Source organism: Furipterus horrens, unplaced genomic scaffold (assembly GCF_987537825.1).
Source record: "Furipterus horrens unplaced genomic scaffold, mFurHor1.1.pri manual_scaffold_7, whole genome shotgun sequence".
In the NCBI taxonomy this organism is placed as follows: Eukaryota; Metazoa; Chordata; class Mammalia; order Chiroptera; family Furipteridae; genus Furipterus; species Furipterus horrens.
The window spans coordinates 24,474,753-24,500,331 of record NW_028327177.1 but is presented as its reverse complement, the minus strand read 5'-3'; the positions used below and the strand labels follow the sequence as shown (position 1 = coordinate 24,500,331).

Here is a 25,579-nt window from a genome sequence, read left to right as displayed (position 1 = left end):
TCACTTATATGAGTGGTTTTAATGACTAATATTTAAATTGTGCATTGAGAGATAAAATAATGGTTAGAGTATTTTTTTAATATTCTAAGCCATTCCTTTCTTTTCTTAAAATTTCAAGCTATTGTGCTTACCTGCAAGTCTGTAGCTAGTGTGCTAGTGCAATATGCAATCATTACCCTTACATCAAAGGCAAGCATATCATATGAATTTTCTTTCAGACTTCATAGAATTACTAGAACCCAGTATATTGGGAAAAAAGTTGGACAGTCTCCAGGAAGAGGGTGTCATCATTTGAGAAAATTAGGAGAACCAAGTTTAGTTCCTTCCCTGATATTGTATGACTTTAGTTTGATGTGTTATGTCATGTCTTAGTGCTTCTGTGTTAAAATCTGTAAAATGAAAGCATCAGTCTAACTGATTTGTAGGTTTTTTGGGGGGTGATTAAACGTTTTATGATTTTAAAATTAATACTGGATTACTCATGTAATTTTTTTAAAAATTTAATCTTTATTGCATTTTTCCCCATTACCATTTAGTCCCCTTATACATCCCTCCTGCCAGTAATACCACACTGTTGTCCATGTCCGTGAGTCCTTTTTCCTTCTTCTTATGATAAAAAAAGATTTTATTTATTTATTTTTAGAGAGAGGGGAAGGGAGGGAGAAAGAGAAGGAGAGAAACATCAGTGTGTGTTTGACTTTTGTGCATCCCCAACTGGGGACCTGGCCTGCAACCCATACATGTGTCCTGACTGGGAATCAAACCTGCAACCCTTTGGTTTGCAGGCCGGCACTCAGTCCACTGAGCCACACCAGCCAGACCTTTTCCTTTTTTGCTCAATCCCTCTACCTCCTAACCTCTCTGCCCCCAGCTAGCTGTCATCTGCTCTTCATCTATGAGTCTGTCTCTGTTTTGCTTTTTTGTTGAGTTTGTTTATTAGATTCTACATATGAGTGAAATCATATGGTATTTGTCTTTCTCTGACTGGCTTATTTCACTTAGCATCTTGTTTTCCAGGTCCATTCATACTGTAACAATGGGTAAAATTTTCTTCTTTATTACAGCCAAGTAGAATTCCATTGTGTAAATGTCCCATAGTTGTTTTATCCACTCATCTACTGATGGACACTTGGGCTGCTTCCATATCTTGGTGATTGTAAATAATGCTGCAGTTAACATATGGGTGCTTCTGTTCTTTTGCATTAGTGTTTTGGGTTCCTTTAGATATAGTTACAGAAGTGGGATCACTGGGTTAAAGGCAGATACATTTTTCATTTTCTGAGGTAACTCCATACTGCTTTCCACTGTGGCTGCACCAGTCTGCATTCCCATCAACAGTGCAAAAGGGTTCCCCTTTTTTCATATCCTGGCCAGCACTGGTTGTTTGTTGATTTACTGATGATAGGCATTCTGACAGGTGTGAGATGATACCTCATTGTGGTTTTAATTTTCATTTGTCTGATGATTAGTGACATTGAGCATCTTTTCATATGTCTACAGTATTGGCCATCTGTATGTCTTCTTTGGAGGAGTGTGTGTTCAGGTCCTTTGCCCATTTTCTAATTGGGCTGTTGGTTTTTTTGGTATTGAGTTTTTTAAGTACTTTATAAACTTTGGATATTAACACCTTAGAACATGTATCAACGAATATGTTATTCCATTCTATGGTTTTTTTTTTTTTGTGATGATGATGTATTTCTATTGCTGTGCAAAAACTTCTTAGTTTCATGTAGTCCCATTTGTTTATTTTTTCTTTTGTTTCCCTTGCCTGGGGAGATATATCTGATAAAATATTGCTACAAGCAATGTCCAAGATTTTGCTGCCTACGTTTTCTTCTACGATTTTTATGTTTTTGGATGTAACATTTAAGTCTTTGATCCATTTTGAATTTATTCTTGTGTGTGGTGTAGTTTCATTTTTCTGCATGTATCTGTCCAATTTTCCCAACACCATTTATTAACTAAACTATCTGTACTTGCTTCCTCTGTTGAATATTAATTGGCTCTAAAGATGTGGGTTTATTTCTGGGCTCTCTATTCTGTTCCAGTGATCTGTGTGTCTATTTTTATGCCAGTACCATGCTGTTTTGATTAGTATGGCCTTGTCGTACAGTTTGATATTGGGTAGCATGATTCCTCCAACTTTGTTCTTCCTTCCCATGATCGCTCTTGAAATGTGGTGCCTTTTATGGTTTCATTTAAATTTTTGAAATATTTGCTCTTGTTCTGTGAAATACTTCATTAGAATCTTAATGTGAATTGTGTTGAATCTATAGATTGCTTTGGGTAGTATGGATATTTTAATGATGTTAATTCTTTCTTCAGTGTCTTATAATTTTCCTAGTACTGGTCTTTAATGTTGGTTAGGTTTATTCCTACGCATTTTATTCTTTTTGTAGCAATTGTGAATGGGATTATTTTCTTAAATTCCCTTTCTGTTATTTAGTGGCATATAAAAATACAACTTATTTCTCGATATTAATTTTGTATCCTTCTACTTTGCTGAATACATTTATCAGTTCTAATAGTTTCTTGGTAGAATCTTTGGGGTTCTCTATGCACAGTATCATGTCATCTGCAAGTAAAGACAGTTAGTTTTACTTCTTCCTTTCCAATTTGGATGCCTTGTATTTCTTGTTTTTGTCTGATTAACTGGAACTTATTCACTGTGTTGAATAAGAGAGGTAAAAGAAGACATTGCTGTCTTTTTCCCAATCTTAAGGGGAACACTTATAGTTTTTGCCTGTTGAATATGATGCTGGCAATGGGTTTGTCATATATGGCTTTTCTTATGTTTAGGTATGTTCCCTCTAATCCCACTTTGCTGAGAGTTTTGATCATAAATGGGTGCTAGATTTTACCAAATGCTTTTTCTGCATCTATTGATATAATCATGTGGTTTTTCTCCTTCTTTTTGTTTATGTGGTGAATCACATTTATTGATTTATGAACGTTGTATCAACCTTGGATTCCCAGAATAAATCCCACTTGATCATGTTGTATGATTTTTTTGATACATTGCTGTATTCAGTTTGCTAAGATTTTGTTGAAGATTTTAGCATCTGGGTTCATCAGGGATGTTAGCGTATAATTATTTTCCTTTGTATTGTCTTTATCTGGTTTTGGAATTAGGGTAATGCTGGTATTGTAAAATGAGTGTGGGACCCCTCCCTCTTCCTGAATTTTATGAAATAGTTTGAGAAGGAAAGGTGTTAGTTCTTCTCAGAATGTTTGGTAAAATTCACCTGTGAAGCCATTTGGTCCTACAAAACGTTGCAGGTGAACCTGAAAAGTATGCATATTCTGCTGCTTTGGGGTGAAATAATCTGAAGATATCAGTTAAATCCATTTGATCTAGTCTGTCATTTAAGGCTGTTGTCTTCTTGATTTTCTGAAGGTCTATCCATTGAAATCAGTGGCGTGTTAAAATCCCCAACTGTGATTGTATTTCTGTCAATCTACTTCTATGTCCATCAAGATTTGCTTCACATATTTAGATGCTCCTATGTTGGGTGCATAAATGTTTACTAGGGTTATGTCCTCTTGTTGGATTGTTCCTGTTATCATTATGTAGTGTCCTTTGTCTCTTACTATAGCCTTGGTTTTAAAGTCTGTTTTGTCTGATATAAATACTGCTACCTCAACTTTTTTTTCTTTTCCATTTGCATGAAATATATTTTTCCAACCCTTTTATTTTGTGTGTATCTTTCGATCTGAGATGGGTCTCCTGGAGGCAGCATAGATATATATATGGATCTTGTTTTCTTTTTTATTTTTATTTTTTTATTTTTTATTTTTTTTACTTTCCCCTGGATCTTGTTTTCTATCCACTCAGCTACCCTATATCTTTTGGTCAGAGCATTTAAGTCATTTACATTTAAGGTGATTATTGATAGCTATGTAGGTGGTGGCATTTTACTGTTAGACTGTTTTCCTGTTTTTTATTTATTTATTTTTCTTACTCTCTTTCTTCTTCTTTTTCTTAAAGCAAGCCCTTTAATATTTGTTGCAGTGCTGGCTTGGTGTTAACAGACTCCTTTAGCTTTTTCTTGTCTTGGAAGCTCCCTGTTTCTTCTTTGATTTTAAATGATAGTCTTGCTGGGTAAAGTAACCTTGGTTGTAGGTCCTAGCTTTGCATCACCTTGAATATTTTGCACCTCTCCTTTCTGGCCTGAAATATTTCAGTTGAGTAATCAGATGCCAGTCTAATTGGGGCTCACTTGTAGGTAATTACCTGCTTTTCTCTTGTGGCTTTTAGGATTCTCTCCTTGTCTTTAGGCCTTGTCATTTTAATGATAATGTGTCTTAGTGTAGGCCTCTTTGGCTTCAAGTTGTTTTGGACTCTCTGAGCTTCCTAGACTTGTGTGTCTATTTTCTTCACCAGATTAGAGAAGTTTTCAGTCATTATTTCTTCAAATAGGTTCTCAATCCCTTGCTCAGTCTCTTCCCCTGTATTACCATGGCGCAGACATTGTTACATTTCATGTTGTCCAAAATGTTTCTTAAGCTTTCATCATTTTTTAAAATCCCTTTTTCTTTTTGCTGCTCTGCCTGAGTGTTTTTTTTCTACCTTGTCTTCCAAAACACTGATTCTATCCTTTGTTTCATCTAACCTATTCTTCCTTCCTTCCAGTGTATTATTTATCTCAGATATTGCATTCTTTATTTTTGACTGCCCCTTTTTTATGGTTTATATGTATTGTTTAATGCTGTCGAGTATCCTTACAATCATTACTCTAAACTCTCTATCTGAAAATTGCTTGCCTCTATTTGCATTTAGTTCTTCTGAAGAATTCTCTTGTTCTTCCATCTGGGGTCTGTTTCTTTGTCTTCCCATTTTGGCTGCTTCTTTGTATTTTCTGCCTTAGATGGTGAACTAATTAGCCATTAAACCAATCAGTTGTTAATATAATCAAGCTGTAATCAGCTGTCTGATTTAAGAACCACAGGGTGGGACAGAGTAATTCTTCTGGGCAGGGCTATTGCTTCCCTTCAGGCTGATGCCACTTGGAGAGGAGTGCTCTGCCTAAGAACGATGGTTCCTGCATTATGGGGAATGACTCTGCACAGGAACCCTGGCAGCTGTTCTCTCCATTCTCTCCCCAGAGCCACCAACCCCAGACTCTCATCAAGCATCTCTAGTCCACTCTGCCCTCCCTTTGATGAAGCCCAGGGTAGGTGGCTGCTAATTAAATTTTGTGCATTGGCCCTTTAGTAGGCTTTCTGCATGTCCGGCCATCTCTCCCTGGCAGACAGAAACCCTGCTGCTTTTCACAGCTGGATGTTATCTGGGTTCCTTTCCAGCTCTGGTGCTGTAGGCTGGGGAGCCCAGCTTGGGGGTGAGACCCCACACTTCTTAGGGGGATGCCCTTGGCCACTGAAATATCTCTCCAGCACTTCAGCTGCCACCTGTGGGATCCCAGCTAGTCCTCTCACACCTCCTCTGCAATCCCTGACAGTCACACTGATGCAGCTCCTTCTATCTTTGGTAATTATAACGTTTCTCTAGCTAATGTTCGGTTGGTACTTCTGGATTATTTTTTCACAATTTAGTTGTAATTCCAGATTGGTCCTGGGGGGAGGTTAATGTAGCTTCCACTTACTCCTCCGATATCTGGGATCTCTATGGAATTCTTGAAGTATCTGAAAAGTATATTAATATAGCCAAATATTCTATTATTTAAGTAATTTTAAAAAAGTAATTGACAAACTTCATTAATTCTCTGATGTTACTATGTCTAGCATATTGTATGTTAATCTTTGGTTTTTATTCCTTCCCACATTTATATAACATGGGGGGAGTTGAGGGTACCACCATTTTAGAAAACTGTATTTATAGGAATTTGAGGAATAAGTAAAGCAGGAAAACTTATCAGAATTATATAAATTATAGCATCCATTGTTAAGTAAATGGTTTCATCAGGTAAGCTTCTCAATTTCAAGTATTTACACTGAATAACCTAGAGTGTGTGAGAATATTTTTAGAAAACAGTTGTAGAATTTAAGAGGAAGAAAGAGAATTGTTTTCTTTTATTGATATCAACCTCCCTAATAGTGCAGGATAGTGTAGTGACTCTGAGAAAGAGTCAGACTTGTAGAATTTTAGGAAATTTTATACCTCCTAATGAATATTAGCATTGTGGAAAGAGGCAAAATAATGTATCAAACCAAGTGTAAAGGAACACATTTTCACCATGTAAACTTGTCCTGGAGCCTCATCAATACAAATTCTGAAGGGAGAATAAGTTTGAATCCCATCTTCAGCACTTACTAGTTGACTTGTACAAGATGCTTAATATCACTTCTTCAGTTTCTTCATCTGTAAATGGAAGTAATAGTAGTTATCTCACAGGCTGTCAGTGAAGATAAAATTATGTAAATTTATATGAAGCACTTAGATGTGTAGTTGCTACACAGTAAGAGCTATAGAACTGTTTTGCAATAATTTTTATGTTATTAGATTTAAAAAACATATTATATATGTCAGGTATTATATAAAATGCTATCACATATATTTTCTTATTCAATATACAAATATTCCTTAATATTTGTATATTGGGTTAGTGTATTCCTATTGCATACATAAACTGAGTCTGCCATAATGAATATGTATGTAAATATATAAAGCAATTTAAATCTTTGAATTGAACCATTTAGTCTTTTTATTTTTATTTTCACACAAACTGAGTGTAAAAGTGAAGGAAATATCCAGATGATTCAGATTGAAATTTACTTTTAAAGAAAATGCATTTGAAATAAAAATTATTCATATGTTTGAAATAAAGATAGTTCTCCACACTAAGCTGTTATTTATATTTACATGGGATTTTAATCAGTCTTTGTCTTGAGGTCCTTGATAATATTTTATATTTGTATATTACCTTTGCTTTTCAAGCAACCCAATTCCAATTTGATTATTAATAAGTTTAATATCACTTTTGCAAATACAATGAAACTTCTGAGTTGATTGTATTACTGAAATCTGATAGAAGATATATTTATTCTTTTGTTTTGAATTTCTTCTGAAGGTTTGCCAGTTCATTTTGATTAGGGTCATCATCCTCAGTCTTTCTTTTTCTTTTAACAGTTTTCTTGGGATGTTTTATTCACTCTTATAGTTTCAAATATTACAAATATTCTGATGATTTACAGATACTATTTTACTAGTCAAATTATTTTTGAGTTCCAGATCCATTTATATAGCTGCCTGCTGAAAATCTCTGCTTAATAGGCACCTCAAATTCACCTTATGTACATCTGAATTCATTATTTTCCCCAAATCTGCTTCTCATATATCCTTCCCCCCACCCCCAAGGAATTGTCATCCTCTTATCCTCCCTGTTGCCTAAGCCACGTTGTGGAAGTAATCCTCTGTTTTCTCATTAATGAAGTCTTAAAGGGACTTACTTGTCATATCTTCTAAATCACTTTTTTCCATTCCTCTTGCTACTACTATAATTTGTACTGCTCTGATATTTGTTTCTTACTCAAAATATTGCAACAATTCTTATTTGTTCTCCTTGCTTCCAGGTTTGTCTTTTCTTATTTAGCTTGCACATTGTAGTGTAGTGAACACTCAATATTCATTTGATAGCTAATACTATGTCTTATTTATAAATCATATGGTAGGTTTTGTGTTTATTTTTCCTTCTATTGAAACATAATAAAGATATGATAGAGGTAATATTTCATGATATATTATAGCTAAGTTTTTCATGTATATGTTATAGCTAAAATTGAACTTGTTTTAATCTGTTAAGAGGGATTAACTATTAACAAATTTATTCGTTATAACTTCAATTTTTCTTTTTTTTTTTTAAATTTTGCTTGACTTTTTTTTTTTAAGATTTCATTTATTTATTTTTAGAGAGAGGAAGGAAGGAAAAAAGAGAGGGAAGGAAACATGGATGTGCAAGTGATACATTGATAAGTATGTGCCCTGACTGGGAATTGAACCGGAGACCTTTTGGTTTGCAGGATGGCACTCACTCCACTGAGCCACACCAGCCAGGGCTCAAGTTTTTCTTTTAATTAAAAAAGTTCTGCAATGTGAGTTATCTTGTGAAAGTTTTATGCTTCTGACATTTTGCCAGACAGATATTAATGTAGTTAACCATGAACATTTTAGTTCTAACGTATCATTTATAATCTAGTTACATATTCCTGACTACTTATATTCCAAACAGGCCAGTTTTGTTTGTGCTTTTGTGCTTTTTGCATATGCCATATTCTTTGCATAAAATGTTCTCCCTCACTGGTCTTGCTGACATTCTCATCGTTATTCTTTAAAGCCCTGCTTACATCACAGAAATCTCTTAATCCTTTCTCTAAATCCTGGTATTTCCTCTTTTATTTGTGTTTCCATAATGCTTTGTTATTCCCTTGCTTTCAGAATAACTTTTTGTTCTGCAGTGATTTATTTCTCTCTCATTATATTTAGATCCTTGAGGTCAGAAACTGACTTACTCATTTTTTACACCTGAGACTTCTAGTGTAGTGCCTGATACATATATGAGTGCTCTGAAAATGATTTTTTTGGACTAAATTATTGTCAATAGATAGATGTCCTTTATTGTATGCAATAGCTTTTATATGATCTTTAGTTTTAACACTTGTAACAAAGCAGTCAAGAACACAGTACTGTAAATAATGCAGTTCTATCTATGTAATACCCTATGTTTTAATAGGCTAGAATATAAGATGTAGAACTATATTCTAGACACTGTGTTGAAAGCTTTTCATGCTATTTTATTTAATTCTCAAAAAAGTCTATAAAGTTTTGCAGAGCTTGAGGAAATTGCATAAGATATACAGCTAGGAGTGTTGTTTAAAAGGTAGAATTTCAAGATAGGTCTTTCTGATTGCAAAGTTTGTCCTCTTAGTCACAAGTATATACTGCCACTCATATTTTAGAGAAAGGGAACCTGAAAACACATGATTTTGACTTTTAATTTATATAGTCCTTGTAATATAGTAGGTCATTATTATATTATCACTTTTACTATATTATCATAGCTTAAATAAAGATAAATGTAATAATTGCATTTAATTTTATTATATCTAAAATGTTCTTTTGACCAAATCATGCATCTTATCAGTTTTCATTTTCCACATTTACAATATTAGGAAACTATGACCCAAAATTATCAATTTTAATCAATAATTTATCTTTATGGCTTTTATGATTAGTATTTTCTTTTTAGTCATGAATTTAGGAGACAAAAATTAATGGGACAGGGATGACTTTTAGAAGCAATATGCATAATTTGTATAAAAATACATTTTGTCTACTTTTGCTAATATATGATGAAATTAAAGAGTATTTTACTGTCTTCGTGCATGAAGCCTTTTTCCTTAACATTTTTCAGTTTTTTTTTTTTAGTTAATTGAATATTTAATTAGGATTTCATTTGTGGAAAGAACATTCTCCTTTTTCTAATGTTTGGGTATCTAATTGCTTTTATAGAAATTATTCTTAATATATCTAGTATATAGTATAAGTATAGTATAGTATATAGTATAGTATATAGTAAATTTTTCCCCTTAAAATGTTTAGATTTCAGTCAAAATGTAATTAGACTTCTTCAGAATTTTTATTTCACTAAGAAACTTTTAAAAACTCTTATTTATTTTAAGAATGGAATTAATTATTTCTTTTTTTGTTTTGTCTTTTCTGTCCTTTCTAACTTGCTTTCGTGGATATTCACACCAGGAGGACAAAGTGGTTAGAGTCTTTTTTCTGTCTAATATTATTTTCTTTCTTATTGTTGTTATTGCTAATTTTAATTTTATAGCTGTATTTAGTTTATATACTTTTAAGTGTTTCGTTATAGTTGTAATGCATGATAATCACTATACATTAAGATATTTTAAGCATGCTGTTAGATTTTCCTGATAGATATATTTTATTATATTATAGATTAAAATTGATTACTTTATTTGGTTCTTAAAGAGGCTTGCCTCTTTAGAAAATAGCATTTTTAAGGAGACCTTATAGCATTATTCATTGTGTTGAGAATTCTTTTAATCTTAAAATGTTTTCCTAAACTCATCATTGTACTGGTGAGTATGCTTAAAAGAAGCTTCTGAGTTAGTATCAAGATTCAATATTTGTAATAATGAACGAATCACAATAATATTGAACATGGGTTTTTCTAAAGTACATATTTATAGTTGATTATAAGTATTTATCATATTTTAAATTTTAATATGTTTTAGAGATTGGTAAAGTATCTATCTTATATCCTTATATTAAATATTAGACATAATTATAATTTAAAAATATTTAGGTTTAGAGGATTCAACTCTAGCCTAGTTTTACTATTTTGTCAATACTTGCCCTTAGAGGTTTGATTTGGATTTGGATTTGCTCTACAGACTGGTGACTTCCTGCAAACGTAGATAAAATCTTTCTATTCTGAATCTTTTTGATGAGTCAAACTAAACTTGAGGTTTTTTCAAGTATTCCCAAATTTAAATTGGCATAAAACCCAAAGAGGATATCATTTAGCTGAGCTCTTCTAAACACTGACTTCTTTTTTTGTCAGTTAGAGTCTTTTTATACTCTCCCCAGTCTTCAGTTACTAGGCTGGGGATAATGTAGGTGGTGGCAAATTTTGAGTTGATTGCAGAAGGAAATCTCTGAGCCAAAGAAAAGATCTTCAGGGTTGCTTGATTCCATTCCCCTTCCTTCCTTCCTTCTTTCCTTCCTTCCTTCCTTCCTTCTTTCCTTCCTTCCTTCCTTCCTTCCTTCCTTCCTTCCTTCCTTCCTTCCTTCCATTTTTTTACCTATCGGAATTCTATCTTTTGAGGCAGTTTGAAGATTAATTGCTGTAGGCACATCCCAGACTGTGCATCATCATTAACCCAGGGTAGATGCTCTAGAGAATCTACCAACCTTCTATTGGCTAACCATACCGGCTGACTCTCAAGTAGTACTCAGGCAATTCAAAACCTTTAGAATCTCTAGAGCTATTTTTGTGTCCACGGTTAATACAGGATACATAATGGCTTAATTATTGTCTGTAGTTTTTTTTTTTTAATTGAATGTATTGGGATGACATTGGTTAATAAAATTATATAGGTTTCATGTGTACAATTCTTTAACACATCATCTGTATATTGTATTGTGTGTTCACCACCCCGAGTCAAGTCTCCTGACAAGATTTTGTAATCTAACAGTCTATATTTTAAATCAAGGATTGACTAACAGGTAAAAGTATACTAATCTTATGTGGATTTGGAACCTTGCAAATAAAATGCAACAGGCCTTTTTGTAACACTCTTTATGCAGTACTGTTCAACAGAACTTGCTGCAATGATTAAAATATTTTATATCTTCACCATCAAAAACAGCAGGCTCTATCTCATGATAGAACACTTGAAATGTGGCTAGTGTGAGGAATTGAATTGTTAATTTTATTGAATCTTAGCTAATTTAAATTTCAATAGCCCTCTGTGGCTAGTGGCAAATGAAACCCCAAAGCCTGGATAACAAACATTCTATCTATGACTATTCACCACCCAAAGGCAATATCGTGCACTCATACTAGCAGTATGATGTGCATACTGGCAGTGGAGATAAAAGCTGTACACAACATAAGGAAGATACATTTGCCAATGCCAGCCTCTGATATAGCCAAGGAAGGATAACAGACAAGGCAAACAGTTTTTGCACAGATGTTGTGCACCTTAATTTTATCTCTTACTACCATATCTTAGAAAATTTTTCATGTTGACATGTATATAACTATCACATTTGTCTTAGTGAATTCAGTATTATTTTATATGGATATACCACAATTTATTTAACTAGGTATCTAATCTTTAAATCTTATAAGCATATTTTTGCACGTGTCACGCTGCATATGTACAAGTATACCTGTAGAAAAACTTCCTTGAAATGGAATTGCAGAACATTTCAAATTTTGATCAGTATGCCAAATTGTCCTCTCTAAAGGTTATATTAATTTATAATTTTACTAACAGCATGTGAGAATGCTTGTTCTCATATCCTTGACAACACCATGTGTCCAACTTTTCAATCTTTTACCAATTTCATTGTAATTTTAATTTGCATTTATCTCACTATGAAGGATGTTGAGCATATTTTTCATGTTTAGAAGCCATTTGTGTTTCCTCTTCTTTGTACTGTCCATGCTTTCAAAGAAGAGGAAAGCGCTGCATTGTGTTGAGGTTCTAGAATCATCAAAAGCTCTTTTATTAATATATAGTCATATTAAAGCAAGATGCTTTATCAAGCACTGGAAGTTTCACCACGTTTTTAAATATGAGGTTGAAAAACAAAGGGTTTGGAATAAGGCAGAAAAGGAAAAAATACATAGTTCTACTCCCTTTTCAAGAAGTTTATGATAATTGTTCACATTTACTTTTCCATATGACCATTTAGGAGCAGTTTGTCTAGCAAGTTCACTGCAAAGTAATTTATGTCTTAAATGATTAACAAGTACATTTTATAAAGCATCACAGTTAGCCATACTATCTAACTGTAACTATGTTTTATGACTTCAATGTTGTTTCAACTGTGTATACAAATACGGAGATGGGGTTTTTATTTTTAGAGATTAAGAGAGGCTCTGTATTATAAGTGAAAGCTGTGTTCTTTGGTACTAAATGTCAGGAAACATAGGGCGGATGAAATCCATAATGGATTTTAGTCTCATGAGTTCAGCTAATGGATACTTGTAACTGATGAGGTGTTTACGTAAGGTCCAAGTGCTTCATAAATTCCCTTTAATCAAAATTTTATTCCTTTAGTAAAGAGAGACTTTTTTTCTGATTTCATATTTTTCTTATGTAGGGGCTTGCATTTTGCTTATTCTATACTATTCTTCACTCATTTATAGTAGTGTTTTTGTTTTTTTTTTAATGAGTCCTTTGTATGTTAACGAATAATTTTCTGCCCTGGACAGGTAGCTCAGTTGGTTAGAGTGTCGTCCTGATATGCCAAGGTTGTGGGTTCCATCCCCTGTCACGGTACATACAAGAGGCAACCAATGAATGCAGAAATAAGAGGAACAACTAATTGATGTCTCTTTCTCTCCCTTTCTCTCTCACTAAAGTCAATAAATAAAACATTTTTTAATGATACATACTGCAAACGTCCCAGGTGTTTATTTTTCTTTTTATTTTCTTTATTGATCTGTAGGAATGTTTAATTGCCTTGTAGTCGAATTTATCAATCTTTATAGCATCTGGATTTTACATCACACACAATGAAACCTTCTTAGCATCTGGATTTTATATCACATAGAATAAAACCTTCTTTGTTCCAAGGTTCCAAAAACAAAACCTTCAATATTCTATCATGGCTCTTTTTGGGAGTGGGATGGGGTGAAGGAGGTATTCAGTTTTTAAAATATTTAGGACCTTGAATATTCAGAATTTATTTTGGTGTAGGCTATAAGGTATTGATCCAACTTTATTTCATATTGTTATCCATTTGTCATAATGCTACTTATTGAATAATCCATTTTTTATTCATTAATGTGCACAGCCACTTTTTTTCACATATGGAATTCCCATAGCACTATGGTCCAGTTGTAGTCTCTTTAATCTGCATGTTGATTTTTCTGTTCTTCAGCCAGTACCAAGTATTATGGAGTTTAATGACTGTACCTTTTTATTATGTCTTACTGGTTCCTTGTAGCATTGATCAGTGGCATATTAGGGAATGGTGGTGGGAGTCGGCCACCAGGTTACAGACACTATGGAGTTGTCTGTAGAAAATATTAAAAAAAAAAAAAACTAACTGAAGGTTTATTTGCTTATTATTATCTCCGTATACAGGCAATTCTAAACCATTTGGCATTAAAGTATTCCTTCCTACTGGGGGAGATTCCATAAAATTTCATGTACCCATGTTACACCACTGGGATTAGTTTCCTCAGAATTGCTCTTTTTTTCTTTTCAAATTATATCCTAGCTCTTCTTTTTTAATTTCATTTTTTAAAAACTTGAAGTATAACTTAAAATAAAATGCATGATATTTAGGTATACTTTGATGAGCTTTAAAAAATATGTATATTCCCATGTAATTATTACCCTCACCAAGTTATATATTATTCCAGTAATCACTTATGCCCTTTCCTTGTCAATTCTTTCTACTCTCCCAAGAGGCAACCTCCCTCCTGACTTCTGTTACCACAGATAGTTTTGCCTGTTCTTGAACCTCATATAAATAGAACCATACAGTATGTATCATATGTACTGTCTTCTCTCAATTCAAAGACTATGAGATTAGTCCACATTGTGGTCTGTGTCATCAGTTTGTTCCTTTTTATTCCTCACTATTACTGTATTGTGTGAATATACCACAGTTTGATTATTCAGTTGCAGGAGATGTGGGTTGTTATTATTATTATTTTTTGGCTATGATAAATAAAGTTGCTATAAACATTTGGGTTACAGGTTCCCTTTGTGGACATATATTTTATTTCTCTTTGATAAATACCTAGGAGTAGAATTGCTGAAACAAGGCGTTAGGTCTGTTCAGAGTGTATCCAACTATGTAATTAGAAAAATAGAGACATTTACTGAAGGAGATACAAGATATAAGCAACACTGTACATAGGACAATGACGCCTCAGTCCCCTTCAAAGTAGGCACCTTGGGACCTCACACAGTTCTCCCAATCACCATCAGCTGCCCTGTTGTGTTTTCCTGAATCTCACTGACTGTCCAAAATCTCTTCCCTTTCAAAGGTGATTTTAGTTTTGGGAAAAGGCAGAAGTCACAGGGCACCAAATCTGGGCTTTAGGGAGGCTGAGTCATCTGGGTGATTTGATATTTCTCCAAAAAACTGCATGAGATGTGATGCATGATCAGGCGCATTGCTGTGTTGAAGCTGCCAATCACCAGGTGCCCATAACTGCTGCCTTCTGAATCATACAAGTAGTTTCCATGGAAGAATGTTCAAGCTTAATGCAAAATTTGATGCACATTTGTTGCTCTACACGCTCAGTCATTTTGAATGTGACAGCCACACAGTACACATGCTCACTCAACAGTGTCTACTTCCCCCACTGACTAGTACAGTGAAGTTGTCATTGTTCACACATGTGCATTCCAGCCCACTCTTCTTGGCTGCCAGGTTACATTGATGTCATGCAAACTGTTCTCATTATGTTAACAATGACTGGAATTTTCTGGATAGCCCTCATATGTTTAACTTTTATTACAAACAGTTTCTAAACTTCATGTACAATTTTATATTTCCATCAGCAATATATAAAAGTTCTGGTTGCACCACAACCTTAGAAGCATTTGGTGTTGTCAGTCTTTTATTTAAGTTATTCTACAGAGTGTGAAGGGGTTTGGTTTTTATTTTTATTTCTTCAGTGGCTAGTGATGTTGAGCATGGTTAGTGTCTATTGGCCTTTCCTATTATTTCTCTTGTGAAATGTCTGTTTAAATGTTTGCTGATATTTTAAATTTTGCTTTTGTCTTTTTATTATTGACATGCAGGAGTTTTCCCTATGTATATTCTGAATACAACTATCATATATATGCATTAAGAATATTTTCCCAGTTTATTGCATGCCTTTTAATTTCTTAATGATGCATTTTGGAGAGCAGAAAAGTTTTAACTTGATAAAGTGCAATTTATTAACTTTGTTCTTTTATATATAGTTAATGCTTTTTGTAGCCTAAGGTATCTTTGTCTACTCTAAAGTTGCAAAGATATTCTCTTTGCCATATTTTCATCTATATATTAAAATAATCTTGTTTAGTTCTAAATAAATCAGATAGGTATTTTTTTAACCTAGGATCACATTTAATTATGAATAAATTTGGGAAGAATTGTTATTTTTATGATATTGCATTTACACGTTTAAAATTAGAATATGATTTTTGATTTCTTCATCTTCCTTTATATGCCCCAGTAGCATTATATATATTAGTTGGGCATATTTCTGAATAATTTATTTTAAAATTATAAATGAAATATTCAATTACTTTTTCTAGTTATTTTTATATAAGAATATATTAATTTTTGTATGTTAATATTGTACACAGCCACCTTTCTAAATTATATTTATAAATTTATATTTATCATAGTTTTTCAGTTATTCCTTTTGCATTATAACAGTATAAAACCACATGGCCTGAAAATAATTACCTCTTCCTTCCTCATTTATTTTTCTTGTTTAGTTATATTAGCCACAACCTTCAGAATGACCTGAAATAAAAATATATTCACTTATATAATTAAAATAATCTATTGTCATTTTGTTGTATTTTTAAATACAGTCAAACCTTGGTTCTTGAACATCTTGGTTCTTGAACAATTCAGTTCTCGACCAAGTTGTTCATGGAAAAAAAATATCTCGGTTGTCTAATAAAACTTTTGGTCTTGATTATCTACCTGACAACCCTTTCATGCTGATAACAATCATGCATCTCTTAGGCAACCAAGGAGATTCAGTTTTTGAACAAATTGCTTCTTGAACAGTTTTCCAGGACAAATTAAGTTTGAGAGTTGATGCTCCACTGTATTTTATAATTGTATAATTACTTTCAAGTTTTTCCCACTGCTCCTGTGCAAACATGTTTAACATTTCTGTTACAGATTTTCCCAGTTTTGTTTAGAAATTTCTTGATATACTTCTTTCCTATTTTATGATCTTTAAGAGTTATAAATCATCCAACTCTCTTTCTTGGTTTGTTACCTTTCGGCTAGCTCCGATTCTGAGGACAGCCACTGAAGCATGTTAGTTACAGGAATTTGGCAACTAAATGGGGGAAGTGGTCAAGATAGAGTTGGAGTGTGGGGATAAAAAGGCAGATGAGGTTTTTAACCTGATGTGAAATTCATATAGAGACAAAAGGGGACAATGAAAAGAAAACAAAATATTTTTCTTACTGATTTTTACCTTTATTTTTCTTCATCTACTGGCATCATTACACGATTTTTCTCTTTTAATCTGTTGCGTGGTAAATCAGAATCTTTGGTTTTCATAAGCAGCTTTGTGTCCTTAGGATAAAACTCACTTGGTTATAATATAATACTCTTTAAAAAAATATGTATATGTATTTCTGACTTTGATTTGCTAATATTTTGGAAAGGATTTATCCATCTTATGCTCATGAAGGATATTAATTGGTATTTTCTGTTCTATGTTCTTTTCTGGTTTTGGTTTTAAGGTTATTTTGACCTCATAAAATGAAACAGTTTCATATCTTTGTATTTCCAAAAGAATTTGTATTATATTTTTTTTCCTCCAAGAATATGATAGCATTCACCAGTGAGGCCAGCTAAGTCGAGTTCTCTGTGGAATGTTACTCAAGGTTTGGCTAAGTTTTAGTTTTTTGACTGATTTTAATTTGAGACTTGGTTTTTATATGGAAACAACATTTTGGTATATTTTTGGGAGAGCTTAGGGGATTTTAGAAGTGTAATAAAATGGCCTAAAATGGACTTTTGTCACTAAAAATGACTCCTATGAAGGATTTTTAGGGATGATATCTAGTTTGAACAGAATCTTATAGGCCTTTGTGAACTGGAGTGTATTGTGAATTTTGGCTTGTTTTCCTCAGATCACCTCTCCCTTTCAGCTGAATGTAAACCAAATTCTAAGATGTCATATCCAAGTACCATTGACTGGTAGCACAGATTTATTTCTCACAGTTCTGGGACTGGGAAACTGAAGAACAAGACACTGGCAAATTCTGAGTCTGGTGAGGGCTCACTTTTTGCTTCTTTTCACTGTGGCTCTTCACATGGTGGAATGGTGAAGGGTTTCTCTGGGATCTGTTTGAAAAAGGCACTAATCCGATTCACAAGGGCTATGCCCTAATGACGTAATTACCTCCCAGAGATCCCACCTTCTAATACCATCACCTTGGCAGTTAGGATTTTAACATATGAGTTTTGGGGAAACGTCGATATTCAGTCCATAGCAACTGATGTTTTCTATTTTCTAGTCTGACCCGCACTCTGGAGTTATATATCTAACTACCTCTCTATTTGGCCTATCGCCTTAGATATATAATAGCTATCTCAAACTTAATATATAGCCCCCAAAACAGTATCATTGGATACCCTCTTCCCTGAACTAAAAATCTAGACATTATTTTTTGTCCTTACACAACAATTTGATTTTTATCATCAAGTCCTGTTGGCTTCTTCTAAGACACATCTTTCTATTTCTATTGCTATCATTTATTTTACTCTAAGCCACTATTATCTCTCATTTGGACTCCTGCAATAGCTTCCTAATTAGTCTTTTTGCTTCCTTTATCCAACCCCCTCTCCATACATCTTCTAGGGTAAACTTTAAAAATGTAATCAGATTATGTTATTCTTTTGCTTAAATACCTTATCTGCTTTTTCATACGACTTCTTACTGGAGCATACAGGGAGGGGGATACATGATCTGGTTTTTAGCTCTTTAACATCATCTCATACCAATCTCTTCCTCATTGCTTTTTTCCCCAGCGTTTTTCTCCCTGAAGCCACCAAGCCCTTCCTACCTGTAGGCATTTGCATATGTTGTTTCTTCTACCTGGAATGCATTTCACCAGCTTTTCATAGGGAGAGCTCATTCTCACCTTTGGTATCAATTCACCTGTCATCACTTCAGAGGGGCCTTCTCTGACTACCCTCTGTAGGGTGTTACTCACATTCAACATTTACTCTCTAGCATATCACTTTAAAAATATTCTCCAAAGCACACATGTATATTGTTAATTTATTTTTTTACTTGCTTATTGTCTGTCTCCCCCACTAGACTGTAAACCCCATAAGAAAAGAACTTGTTTTTTTAATCACTGTATGTCTAGTAAGCAGCAAAGCGCTTGGTACAAAGAGTAGATAGGCAATAAGTATTTGTCAATATATGAATAAGTAAGTGATTGAATGAAATAGACAGTTTTTGATATTACTAACTTTTTAGGACCGCAACCCAGCATGAGCAGATTAAATACAAAAACATAAAATGAGTTAATTATTTTATTATTCTTAGAGAAATAACAGCATCATAAAAGCAAAATTGAAGTGGAAAGATTTTGAGTTTGTCACTTTGAGTTAAGCTTCAGTATTATTTAAAAATTTAAGGCTTGTGTCTTGCATGCCAAATGAGGTTAGATAAAACTGGCTGCATCAGGCCAGGTAATTCTTCCTCTGTTGCCATCAGTTTTCTGATATTTGGTCCAATTGTTTGGTATTATGAGACATTAGAAATTAAAAGTGGTCAGTTTAGTTAGAGAATGAAACAATCATGTCTTTATTATGCAGTTCCCCACTCCTCACTGTATTTCAAAGGATTTCTTTATTTGTGTCTCAGGGACTGGTTGTCTCCAGTTACAAAATATAATATTTTCCTTAAGTCTAACTGAGTGCTTACCAGCTCAGAGCCTATTTTGTTATACAGACTAGGTCTTTAAGCGCCATAATCATATATCTTAGGGTCTGTTCCATTTTTGAGGGATGTTCTTATGTTGGATGGTGGGACTAGATTAAAATGGGCATGGACAAGAAGTGTCTGCTCCTGTCTGGAGCCCTCCAGTGCTTCATTACAACAGACTCTCTGGATCCAGACTACCTAAGAGCCCACCAGAGTGTAATGAACCTGGTAGCTGACCAAATTGGATCTCTAAGAATAGCTCTAGATTAGGTCTCGCCATGGACAGAGTAACTGACCTGGGTTTTCAGTGAATAGGGAGTGATTCCTCAGGGACTTATGTCTGCTAGGCAGGATGTGCACTGGTAGCTGGCGTAACTTTTTATTCAGGATTTATTTTTAGGTACTTATCATAAGAGAATTTGCTGAGTTGTTTGTGCTCCTTTTAAAAAAAGTCAGCACATTGTGCTGCTTGGGATTAAGGGTATGCTTATTTAGTTGAAGATGGCACCAAGTGAGGCTAGTTTTAACTTAATAGCATAGTGTTAGAATTTATTGTGATGTTGAAAAAGCAGGGAAGTGAATAATTAAAAGTTAGTGTTCACTAGCAGTGTGCTGAAAGTAGCCCATACAAGATCCAGACAGAGACTCTGAGAACCTAAGAACCACCGACTTGGTTAAATTATTTGGTTTGGGGGAGAAGATAGGGTTTAGAGAAGGTTGATAATTGCTATTGGGATTTAGTTACCACATAGCATATAAGACCATTCATTATTGGAATTTTTTTGGTTATGTTCTTCTTACAATTTTTTTCATTGTGGTAAAATGCACAAACATAAAATTTACCAGCTTCACCATTTTTAAATGTACAATTCAGTGGTATTAAGTAAATTAATAATGTGCATCTATCACCATCATCCATCTTCATAATGTTATTTTATCATGTAAAACTGAAACTCTACCAATTAAAAAACAACTCCCCATTCTTCCCTCCCCTAGCCCCTGGCAGCTACAATTCTACTTTTTGTCTCATATAAATGGAATCATACCCTATTTGTCTTTTTGTGACTGGCATTTTTTGCTTAACATAAAGTCTTCAAAGCTTATTTATGTTGTAGCATATGTAAGAATTTTCATCCTTTTTAAGGCTGCGTAATATCCCCTTATGTGTATCCACCACATTTTGCTTATGCATTTACGCACTGGTAGACCCTTGAGGTGTGTCCATGTTGTAGCTATTGTGAATAACACTGCTATGAACATGGGTGTATAAATATTCCCTCAAGGCCCTGCTTTCAATTTCTTTGGATGTTTACACAGAAGTAAAATTGCTGGCTCATATGATGATTTTTTTTTTTTTTGAGGAACCACCATGCTGTTATCCATGGCACTTATGCCACTTTATATTCCTACCAATAGTATTCAAGTGTTCTAATTTCTCTACATCCTCACCAACACTTATTATTCTTTTTATAGTAGCCGTCCTAATTAGTAGGTGTGAGGTGGTATCTCACAGTAGTTTTGGTTTGCATTTCCCTATGATTAGTGAGGTTGAACATGTTTTTCTGTGCTTCTTGGAAATTTGTATGTCTTCTTTGGAGAAATGTCTATTCAAGTCCTTTGGCCATTTTTGAACTTGCTTAGCCTAGCAGTCAGGAGTGAAGGAGCCTGAATGTTACAAGCAATAGCAGAGATGGCAGTTCAGCCATTAATCTTGAAAAGTATTTATTTCAAGCTTCTAACTTAACTTCTAAAAACTTTTTACCTCATCACATATTTTTAAGATGACATCTAACAGTTTCATCATATGTTTAAATGGTTGCAAATGGTATAATTTCTAGCATACTACGAACACTGATATTTTACGGCACAGCTGTTACATTACAGTTCCTTGAAAAATTTGAATAGTGGAACCTAAAGAGCATCAGTTAGATAACTTCCATTGTCCTTAAAAATCAAACAAATAATGAACTCATTTGTAGCAGTTGGAAATTTCCTTTCTTAATTTCCCTTGAAAATATATTTACATTCTGTTGTCTCCACAGTATTTTATCTTACTGTGATATATTTTTTTACTAGAAATCTTTTAAAAATCACCTTCTTATGTTGTCTTAATAAAGTATGTATATCGAGTTAAATATTTCAAAATTTCCAATGACTGTAAGGCTTAAAGTTTTGAAAAATTTCTAATGAATTGAGGTTAATTATGATAATTATGATAATAACAAATTATCCTCAAAAATTATTTAAAATTATATAGTAGCTGATCACTCATTTAGTTCATTATTAATTCACAATTGCTTAAAATAAGATAAATACAAATTTAAATTGAAATTATTAAATATATGAAATAAAATTAATTTCTTAGTGAGGTGGGTGGGACTCATTTTCTTTTAAACTTTGTTTATAAGTTCATGTATGGATATTATTTATAGACCAAGACAGAATTCAACGTCAATTCTATTTCCTTTATTTTTATAGATGCAAGTACTTAGGAAACTTGTTCATGTTAATGACTAGATGTGAATGTGGCTTTTGTTGCAACAATTCATTCAATTCTTTGAATTCTGTCCAAGGTCCTGACAATGAATATAGTAACCTATCATCAAAAATTAAGTTATATATTAGATGACTTTTCATTTAGGTTTTTCTATAATTTGTTAAAATCAAAGAAGTGAAAACACCAAGCTCACAAAATGTTTTGTTACCCACTTAGTGATTCAGTCTTTCTGTTTCTAGGAGTCGTATCACAAAGCCTTTATGGAAACTTATCAAATGACTATTATTATTACTAATTTTTCAGTTAAGGTCACCTTTGTTTAAACCAATACACTAAAAAGGATTTTGAAAATGTTGATTTTAGTACCCCTGCTAACCTTTATTTATTTATTTATAATGGGGTAACATTGGTTAATAAAATTATATTAACTTTAAGTATACAGTTCTGTGATACATTGTCTGTATACCGCATTGTGTGTTTACCACTCAAAGTCAAATCTTCTTCCTTCACCATATGTTTGACTCCCTTTACCGTTTACTACCCCCTCCACACCCCCTTTCCCTCTGGTAACCACCATATTTTTGTCTGTGTCTATGAGTTTTTGTTTGTGGTCTTTGTTTGTTTATTTGTTGCTTTCAGTTAAATCATATAGTTCTTGACTTTTTCTGTTTGACAATTATTCCCAAAGATATATGCACCCTTGTGTTCATTGCAGCATTATTCATGATTGCCAATTACAACTTATATTGATAAAATTATTTTGCCTTTTCACATGCTTTAAATTATTTTTATAACTATCTTAAAACTGCATATTTAATTCTTTTAGTTTATATAATATATGGAACATATGAGCTAATAGGTAAAGGTAGTTCTTGTCTTCAATTAGCCAAATGAAACATTCTGAAAAAGTCTCCCTTTTCAATTTAAATAAACATGTTAATACACATCCTTTGATAATCTAAATGTGATTTCTTAATGTGACAAAAACTATGTATGAGTGGACCACATTTAGTCATGTGTTGCTTGAAAATATTTAAGTTTATATATTAATATAGTAATATTTCCAATTTTAATGATAGCATCTGATACTTAAACAAAGACCCAACTTTTGGGGCAATTTCTCAATATAGGATTTAAAATTCAGGTCTTATCCATAGACTGTTGTTTTGGTGATTATTCACTGAATTGACTCTTCATTAAGATCCTTATATTCATTGCCAACTAAGTCCCAAATAAGCCGAATATGGATGTTCACATTTTTGAAATCTCTTCATTGGTTTTTTCATTGTAATATACTTATTGTTAATATATTAATTTGCTCATTCTTTGGACACATCTTGGTGTTTTCTAGGCACTTGGAATATAGCAGTGAACTAAAATAGACAAACATCTCTTACCTTCCTGGAGGACATATTCTAATTAGGAGATGCACTTAACAACTGAGATAAATAAATATTAGAAGATGTAAGTGTCCTGGAGAAAATTAAAATTTGAGATACTTAATTTTGGGTGGTATTGCCATTTTAGTTTGTATGGCCTTGAAAAGTGACAGTTGAACGATGACCTGAGACAGTTGAAGAGTTAGCATTGCAGTCGTGATTGAGGTAATGGTGACTACAAAGGTCTTGTGTTAGGAGGCTGCTGGGCAGTTTGAAAGAGGAGCAAGGAAGTCATTGTGGCTGGAGCAGAGCAAGTGGGTCAGATGAGTGAGAAACAAAGTTAGAGTGAGATTGCAGAGGAGCTGTGGGATCATGTTAAGGACTTGGGCATTTATTCTGAGCAAAATGGGGAATATTAAAGATTCTGACAAAAACCTGACAGGCTGTAACTTTTATTTTAAGACACTTGAAAAGGTTTATTTTGACTGTTTTGTTGCAACAGATCAATGAAGAGAATGAGAAAAGGGAGGAGCTTGGGAGACCGGCTATGAGGTTACCTGTAATAATTTAGGCAGGTGATGGAGGTGATTTAGACTCGGGTGCTTTGTGGTGTAGGTGGTGATATAATTTTAAAGTAGAATCGAAAGGATTTTCTGATGGAAGGTATGAGGTCTGTCCAGAAGGTATCCGGCCATGTAATATGAAAAATAGAGACATTTATTGAAGCAACACTGCACATAAGACAGTGATGCCTCAGTCCCCTTCAAAGTAGGCACGTTGGGACCTCACACAGTTCTCCTAATCACTGTCAGTTGCCATGCCATATCTTTCTGAATCTCATTGGTTGTATGAAATCTCTTCTCTCTCAAAGGTGATCTTAGTTTGGGGAAAAACCAGAAGGTGCAGGGTGCCATATATGGGCTGTAGAGGGGCTGAGTCACCTGGGTGATTTGCTGTTTCACAAAAAAACTGCAGGAGACGTGATGCATGAGTGGGTGCGTTGTTTTGATGGAGCTGCCAATCACCAGTTGCCCATAGCTGCAGCCTTCTGAATCATCTGAATAGTTTCTGCGGAGGAATGTTCAAGCTTAACGCAAAATTGATGCAGATCCGTTGCTCTACTCGCTCAGTCATTTTGAGTGTGACACCCACACAGTACACATGCTCACTCAGTGTCATCTACTGCCCCCACTGACCAGTATAGAGAAGGCATCATTGTTCACTCGTGAATTCTTGTCCACTTTTCTTGGCTGCCAGGTTACATTGATGTTGCGGAAACCATTCTTGTTATATTAACAATGGCTGGATTTTTTTCTGATAGACCTTGTATATGGGATATGGGAGAAAAAAAATTTTTTTTCATGATTTTTGTCCTGAGATAAATTGGGAAGCCAGAGGGTTGCCCTTAACTGCTATGAATAAGTCTGTGGATAGAGTGAGATTGCAGAGGACCTGTGGGATAATTTAAAAGACTTCGGCATTTATTATGAACAAAATGGGGAATATTAAAGATTCTGACAAAAAAAGTGACAGGGTGTGACTTTTATTCTAAGATACTTTAAAAGCTTTATTTTGAATGTTTTGTTGCGATAGATTAATGAAGAGAACGCGAAAAGGGTGGAGCTTGGGAGATTGGCTATTCGATTATTTGTAATGACCTCACTCTATCCAGTTTTAGGGTGAAGCAGTCTTGGTCGTGTTAAGTTTGAGATGAATCAAAATACAAATTCACTGAAGCTTAGATATAGGCTGTGCTTTTAATTTTGTTCTGTGATAGTGTTGTGATAGGTTATTTTTTTAGAATAGTATATCTCCCTTGGGTGGGCCAAGTTGGACTTGCTTTACATTGAATCTGCTTTAAAGTAGGTCAGACTGCTGTATGCGCTTTAGTGATGTTATTGCCTTTTAGCAGTTACAGGAGCAAGAAACACAATTTGCGAAAGGAAGTCCATGTAGTAGTCCACGGCTTCTGACAATTTACTTTCAAGAGGCCATGGAGGATCCCAAATAGTTTTGTCTATTGACTTTAAAGTTTTTAATAATTACTAGCGAGAATCTGAGAAACAGGTAAATGAAACTTTATACTTTGAACTTTTTCTCTGAAAAATAACCCTTCCTTAAAAATTTATTCTCCAAAAGAGTTGTCTCACGATTTCCTTATCATCATATTTTTGTTAGTATTTCCTTTGTGTTGCTTCTAGTTTCACATTTCCAATTCTCTTTAATTTGGATACTGCATCATCCTCTTTACCATCTGTTAAACTTCCATATAATTATGTTCTGGCTCCCTTCTTTGTATAAGATATCCTCTTCAGGAATAGTCATGTCCTGTATTT

The 25,579-nt window shown here is 33.8% G+C and overlaps 1 protein-coding gene across 5 annotated transcripts in view; it reads left to right on the top strand.

Annotated features, from left to right (window-relative positions):
* Window positions 1-25,579, top strand: part of RIMS2 (regulating synaptic membrane exocytosis 2) — a 426,764-nt gene that overhangs the window by 89,125 nt on the left and 312,060 nt on the right. For 2 of the 5 annotated variants that reach the window (XM_090283466.1, XM_090283464.1), the window contains exon 3: window positions 9,713-9,724. The exons of the other annotated variants lie outside the window; for them this stretch is intronic. In XM_090283466.1, the coding sequence (XP_090139592.1) occupies window positions 9,713-9,724 (12 nt within the window). The remainder of the gene's footprint in view (window positions 1-9,712; window positions 9,725-25,579) is intronic. 5 annotated transcript variants of the gene reach the window in all.